General features: G+C 64.3%; 1 protein-coding gene across 1 annotated transcript; it reads left to right on the top strand.

Annotated features, from left to right (window-relative positions):
* Nucleotides 1-8: 8 nt before the first annotated feature.
* On the top strand, nt 9-6,781 carry LOC104576891 (eukaryotic translation initiation factor 3 subunit G; the record flags this gene model as incomplete). The annotated part of the gene is made up of 6 exons (XM_088535155.1): nt 9-74; nt 285-389; nt 1,442-1,631; nt 3,210-3,317; nt 6,455-6,591; nt 6,671-6,781. Coding segments are annotated over 6 exons (717 nt in total), but the record flags the coding sequence as incomplete, so codon positions are not given.
* Nucleotides 6,782-6,952: the final 171 nt, after the last annotated feature.

Genomic DNA, 6,952 nt, shown 5'->3' with positions numbered 1-6,952 from the left:
GCCTTGTCCCGCAGATCATCCGCACCTTCCGCATCGAGACCCGCAAGGCTTCCAAGGCCGTGGCCCGCAGGAAGGTGGGTTCCCGGGATATCCCGGTATTCCAGGAAGGCCGAGCGCCTGCCTTGTCCGGCCTCCCTTTCCATGGGAGCATTCCCGGGTTATCCCGGCATTCCGGGAAGACTGGGGGACACCTTGTCCGGCCTGCCTTCCCGTGTATGCATTCCCGGGTTATCCTGGTGTTCCCGGTCTCCTTCCTTCCTGAGCTGCTTCCGGCCGTTTTCCAGAACTGGAAGAAATTTGGGAACTCGGAGTTCGACGCTCCGGGCCCCAACGTGGCCACCACGACCGTGAGTGACGACGTCTTCATGACCTTCATCACCAGCAAGGAGGTGAGCGGGGGACACGATGGGGACACGGTGGGGACACCGAGACGGGGGGGACACAATGGGGACACCAAGATAGGGGGACACAGTGGGGACACTGAGACGGGGGGGACACGATGGGGACACTGAGACGGAGGGGACACGATGGGGACACCGAGACTGGGGGACACAGTGGGGACACTGAGACGGGGGGGACATGATGGGGACACCGTGTCAGGGAGGACAGTGCAGCAGGGGGTGGCATCAGGGGGACACCATGGGGACACCGCGATGAGGGGACATGATGGGGACACCCTGTCAGGGGGGACAATGCAGAGTGGGGTGGCATCAGGGGAACACTGTGACAAGGGGTGACACGGTGAGAATGACGTGACGATGGGGACGCCACGACGGGTGACACGGTAGGGACAGCACAGTGGGTTGGGTGACACAATAGGGACAGTGTGATGAGGTGATGCGATGGGGACAATATGATGGGGGTGACACGTTGGGGACAATGTGATAGTGGGTGGCGGGTTGGGACAATATGGGGATGTGGTAGGGACAGCACAGTAGGGTAGGCTGGCACAATAGGGACAACATGACAGAGTGACGTGGTAGAAACAACGTGATGGGAGTGGTGTGATGGGGACAACATAATCAGTTAATGTGGGGACAATGTGGTGAGAGTGACAGGATGGGGACAATATAGGAGCGACACGAGGATAATGTGATGGGGTAATATGATGGGGGTGACGTGGGGACAATACAAGGGGGTGACAAGGTAGGGGCAGCACAGAGGACTAAGGTGACACAATAGGAACAATGCGACGGGGTGACGCGATGGGGGCAATGTGATGGGGACAGTATGGGGGTGACACGGCAACAAGGTGATGGGGTGGGGACAATACGACGTGGGTGACACAATGAGGGAATGCCACAACAGGGGACCAACACAACGGTGTGCAACAGCGCGCTGGGGCGCAACACCGCGACAGCGGGGGACACCGTGCCGGGGAGGTGACACCGCGGGGGGCGGGGGGGACACAGGGTGACGCTGCCACCTCCGCTGTCCCCAGGACCTCAACTGCCAGGAGGAGGAGGACCCCATGAACAAGCTGAAGGGCCAGAAAATCGTGTCCTGCCGCATCTGCAAGGGCGACCACTGGACCACGCGCTGTCCCTACAAGGACACGCTGGGGCCCATGCAGAAGGAGCTGGCCGAGCAGCTGGGGCTCTCCACGGGGGAGAAGGAGAAGCTGCCGGGAGGTGGGAGCCCATTCCCGGGATGGGGCGGATTCCCGGGATGGGGCGGATTCCTGGGATGGGGCTGCTTCCCTGCGGAGCTGCTTCCCAGGATGGGACCACTTCCCTGTGGAGCTGCTTCCTGGGATGGGGCTGCTTCCCAGGATGGGGCCACTTCCCTGTGGAGCTGCTTCCTGGGATGGGGCCACTTCCTGGGATGGAGCCACTTCCCTGCGGAACTGCTTCCTGGGAGCCGCTGCCTGGGACGGGGCCGCTTCCCTGCGGAACTGCTTCCCGGGATGGGGCTGCTTCCCGGGATGGGGCTGCGTCCCGGGATGGGGCCACTTCCTGGGATGGAGCCACTTCCCTGTGGAGCTACTTTCTGGGAGCCGCTTCCCGGGATGGAGGCACTTCCCGGGATGGGGCCGCTTCCCGGGATGGAGCCACTTCCTGGCATGGGGCGGCTGCCAGGGATGGGGCTGCTTCCCGGGATGGGGCCGTTTCCCTGTGGAGCCGCTTCCCAGGATGGGGCTTCTTCCTTGTGGAGCTGCTTCCCAGGAGCCACTGCCCGGGATGGGGCTGCTTCCTGGGATGGAGCCACTTCCCTGCGGAGCTGCTTCCCAGGATGGGGCTGCTTCCTGGGATGGAGCCACTTCCCTGCGGAGCTGCTTCCCAGGATGGGGCTGCTTCCTGGGATGGAGCCGCTGCCCAGGATGGGGCTGCTTCCTGGGATGGGGCCACTTCCTGGGATGGAACCACTTCCCTGCGGAGCTGCTTCCCGGAATGGGACCACTTCCCTGTGGAGCTGCTTCCTGGGATGGGGCTGCTTCCCGGGATGGGGCCACTTCCCTGTGGAGCTGCTTCCTGGGATGGGGCCACTTCCTGGGATGGAGCCACTTCCCTGCGGAACTGCTTCCCGGGATGGGGCCGCTTCCCGGGATGGGGCCACTTCCTGGGATGGAGCCACTTCCCTGTGGAGCTACTTTCTGGGAGCCGCTTCCCGGGATGGGGCCGCTTCTCGGGATGGAGCCGCTGCCCGGGATGGGGCCACTTCCCTGCGGAGCTGCTTCCCGGGATGGAACCGCTGCCTTGCGGAGCCGCTTCCTGGGATGGGGCCACTGCCTGGCATGGGGTCACTGCCCAGGATGGGGCCGCTTTCCGGGATGGAGCTGCTTCCCAGTAGCTGCTTCCTGGGATAGAGCTGCTTCCCGGGAGCTGCTTCCCGGGATGGGCTTTTTCCCTGCGGAGCCGCTTCCCTGTGGAGCTGCTTCCTGGCAGCCGCCTCCTGGGACAGACTCTTCCCTGTGGAGCAGCTTCCCAGGATGGCTTCTCCCCACAGAGCCACTTCCTGGGATAGGGTCTTCCCCATGGAGCCACTTCCCGGGGATGGGGCTCTTCCCTATGGAGCCACTTCTCGGGGATGGGGGGGGGCTCTTCCCTATGGAGCTGCTTCCCACAGATGGGGGGGTTATTCCCTATGAAGCCACTTCCTGGGGATGGAGAAGGGCTTCTTCCCTATGGAGCCACTTCCCGGGGACGGGGGGTTCTTCCTTATGGAGCCGCCCCCGTCCCCGTCCCCGACGCGTCCCCGTGTCCCCGCAGAGCCGGAGCCGCTGCCGGCGCCGCAGCTCAAGACCGGGAAGTACGTCCCGCCGAGCCTGCGCGACGGGGCCTGCCGGCGCGGGGAGTCCATGCAGCCCAACCGGCGCGGTGAGCCGGGACACCTGGCACCGCCTGTCACCGCCTGTCACCCCCTGTCACCCCCCTGTCACCTCCTGTCACCGCCTGTCACCCCCTGTCACCGCCTGTCAGCTCTTGTCACCTCCTGTCACTGCCTGTCACCTCCATGTCACCTCCTGGCACCGCCTGTCACCGCCTGGCACCTCCCCTGCCACCTCCTGTCACCACCTGTCACCTCCCCTGGCACCCACCTGTTACCTCCCGTCACCTCCCGTCACCGCCTGTCACCGCCTGTCACCTCCCCCTGCACCCCCCCGTAATCCCCCCGTCACTACCTGTCACCTCCCGTCACCCACCCTGCCACCCGTCACTTCCTGTCACCTCCCCTGCCACCCCCCGTCACCTCCTGTCACGCCCCTGCCCCCTGCCCTGCCACCCCCCGTCACCCACCCCGTCACCCACCCTGTCACCTCCTGTCACCTCCCCTGTCACCTCCTGTCACCTCCTGTCACCTCCCCCGGCACCTCCCCTGCCAGCCCCGTCACCTCCTGTCATCTCCCCGTCACCTCCCTGGCCACCTCCCCTGCCACCTCCCCTGCCACCCCCGTCACCTCCTGTCACGCCCCTGCCCCCTGCCCTGCCACCCCCCGTCACCCACCCTGTCACCCACCCTGTCACCCACCCTGTCACCTCCCGTCACCTCCCCTGTCACCTCCTGTCACCTCCCCCGGCACCTCCCCTGCCAGCCCCGTCACCTCCTGTCACCTCCCCGTCACCTCCCTGGCCACCTCCCCTGCCACCCACCCTGTCACTCCCCGTCACCTCCCATCACCTTCCCTGTCACCTCTACTGGCACCTTCCCTGTCACCCTCCCCAGTCACCCTGGCACCTCCCGTGTCACCGCCTGTCACCCCCCAGCACCCTGTCACCTCCCCCAGCCCCTCTCCTGTCACCCCCCCCCCCATTACCCTGTCACCTCCTCTGTCACCTCCCCTGTCACCCCCAGCACCTCCTGTCACTTCCCCTGGCCCTTCCCCTGTCACCTCCTGTCACCTCCCTGTCACCTCCCCTGGCACTTCCTGTCACCCCCCCAGCGCCCTCTGTCACCTCCCCTGTCACCCCCTCCCCGCCACCGTCACCTCCCCTGGCATCCGCCTTGTCAACTCCCCTGTCACCTGGTCCCCCCCCCCACCTCTCCTGTCACTTGGCCTGTCATCCCCCGTCATCCCTTGTCACCCTGTCACCTCCCCTGTCACCTCCCCTGTTACCCCCCAGCACCCCCGTCACCTCTCCTGTCACCTCCACTGTCCTCTCCTGTCACCTCTTGTCACCCCCCCATCACCTGCCTTGTCACCCTCTGCCATCCTGTTACCCTGTCACCTCCCCGTCACCTTCTCGTCACCTTTGTCACCCCCTGTCACCTCTCATCTCTTCCTTGTCATCACCCCCATCATCCTCTTGTCACCGCCATTACCCCTGGTCACCCTTTTGTTGTCACCCCCTCGTCACCCCCTTGTCACCCCCCTGCTGTCTCTTGTCACTCCCGTCACTTCCTTGTCATCACCCCATCACCAGTTGTCACCCTGTCACTGTCACCCCCATCATCACCCCCTTGTCACCCTCCCATCACGCCTTGTCACCTCCTTGTCGTCACCCCTTGTCACCTCCTTTGTCATCCTCCTGTCACTATCGCCCCCGTGGTCACCCCGCTGTCACCCTCCCATCGCCCCGTCACCTCCTTGTTGTCACCCTTTGTCATCCCCTTATTGCCCCACCTTGTCACCCTCCTGTCAGTGTCACCCCTTTGCCACCCCCTTGTCACCCTCCTGTCACTATCGCCCCCATTGTCACCCTGCTGTCACCCTCCCATTGCCCCTTGTCACCTTGTCATCACCCCATGCCACCTCCCCTTATCACCCTGTCACTGTCACCCCCATCGTCATCCCCTTGCCACCTCCTTGTTGTCACCCTTTGCCACCCCCCTTGTCACCCTCCTGTCACTATCATACCCCCACTGTCACCCCGCTGTCACCCTCCCATCGCTCCCTGCCACCTCCTTGTTGTCACCCCTCGTCACCCCCCTTATTGCCCCCCTTGTCACCCTCCTGTCAGTGTCACCCCCATGGTCACCCCGCTGTCACTCTCCCATCACCCCCTGTCACCCCCTGTCATCCCCTTATTACCCCCCTTGCCACCCCCCCCTTGTCACCCTCCTGTCACTATCACCCCCATGGTCACCCTGCTGTCACCCTCCCATCACCCCCTGTCACCTCCTTGTTGTCACCCCTCGTCATCCCCCTTGTCACCCCCCTTGTCACCCTCCTGTCAGTGTCACCCCCATGGTCACCCTGCTGTCACCCTCCCATCACACCCTGTCACCTCCTTGTTGTCACCCCTCGTCATCCCCCTCGTCACCCCCCTTGTCACCCTCTTGTCAGTGTCACCCTCCTTGTCACCCTGCTGTCACTATCACCCCCATGGTCACCCCGCTGTCACCCTCTCATCACCCCCTGTCATCCCTTGTCATCCCCTTATTACCCCCCTTTGCCACCCCACCTTGTCACCCTCCTGTCAGTGTCACCCCTTGTCACTCTCCTGTCAGTGTCACCCCGCTGTCAGTGTCACCCCCATGGTCACCCCGCTGTCACCCTCCCATCGCCCCCTGTCACCTCCTTGTCACCCCTTTTCACCTCCCTTGTCACTCCCCTGTCACTGTCACCCCCATGGTCACCCTCCTGTCAGTGTCCCCCCCATGGTCACCCCGCTGTCACCCTTCCATCACCCCCTGTCACCTCCTTGTTGTCACTCCTTGTCACCCCCCCGTCACCCTTCTGTCACTATCGCCCCCATTGTCACCCCGCTGTCACCCTCCCATCACCCCCTGTCACCTCCTTGTTGTCACTCTTCGTCACCCCCCTTTTCACTTCCCTTGTCACCCTCCTGTCAGTGTCACCCCCATGGTCACCCCCATGGTCACCCCCCCCGAGAGTGTCACCCCCCCCCGTCAGTGTCACCCCCATGGTCACCCCGCTGTCACCCTCCCATCACCCCGTCACCTCCTTGTCGTCACCCCTTTTCACCTCCCTTGTCACCCTCCTGTCAGTGTCACCCCTTGTCACCCCCCCCGTCAGTGTCACCCCCATGGTCACCCCGCTGTCCCCTCGCAGCCGATGACAACGCCACCATCCGCGTCACCAACCTGTCCGAGGACACGCGCGAGACCGACCTGCAGGAGCTTTTCCGCCCCTTCGGCTCCATCTCCCGCATCTACCTGGCCAAGGACAAGACCACGGGACAGTCCAAGGTGACACGGGGGACACGGGGGTGACACGGGGGGGTCCCGGCTTCGGCCTCACCCCTTTCCTGCTCCTCTTCCTCGCCAGGGTTTCGCCTTCATCAGCTTCCACCGGCGCGAGGACGCGGCCAGGGCCATCGCCGGCGTCTCCGGCTTCGGCTACGACCACCTCATCCTCAACGTGGAATGGGCCAAGTGAGCGGGAATGGGATGGGAATGGGATGGGAGCGGGAACGGGAGAGGGAACGGGACAGGAACGTGACGGGAACAGGAGCGGGAACGGGACGGGAATGGGACGGGAACGGGGAGGGGAACGGGGACAGGAATGGGAACGGGACGGGAATGGGTCCGGAACGGGACGGGAACAAAG

This window comes from Tinamus guttatus, unplaced genomic scaffold (assembly GCF_059628265.1).
Source record: "Tinamus guttatus ecotype Peru unplaced genomic scaffold, ASM5962826v1 Tinamus_guttatus_pri_ptg000617l, whole genome shotgun sequence".
NCBI classification, from domain to species: Eukaryota; Metazoa; Chordata; class Aves; order Tinamiformes; family Tinamidae; genus Tinamus; species Tinamus guttatus.
Note: the sequence above shows the minus strand (reverse complement) of the source record. Positions and strands in the feature narration are given on the sequence as shown.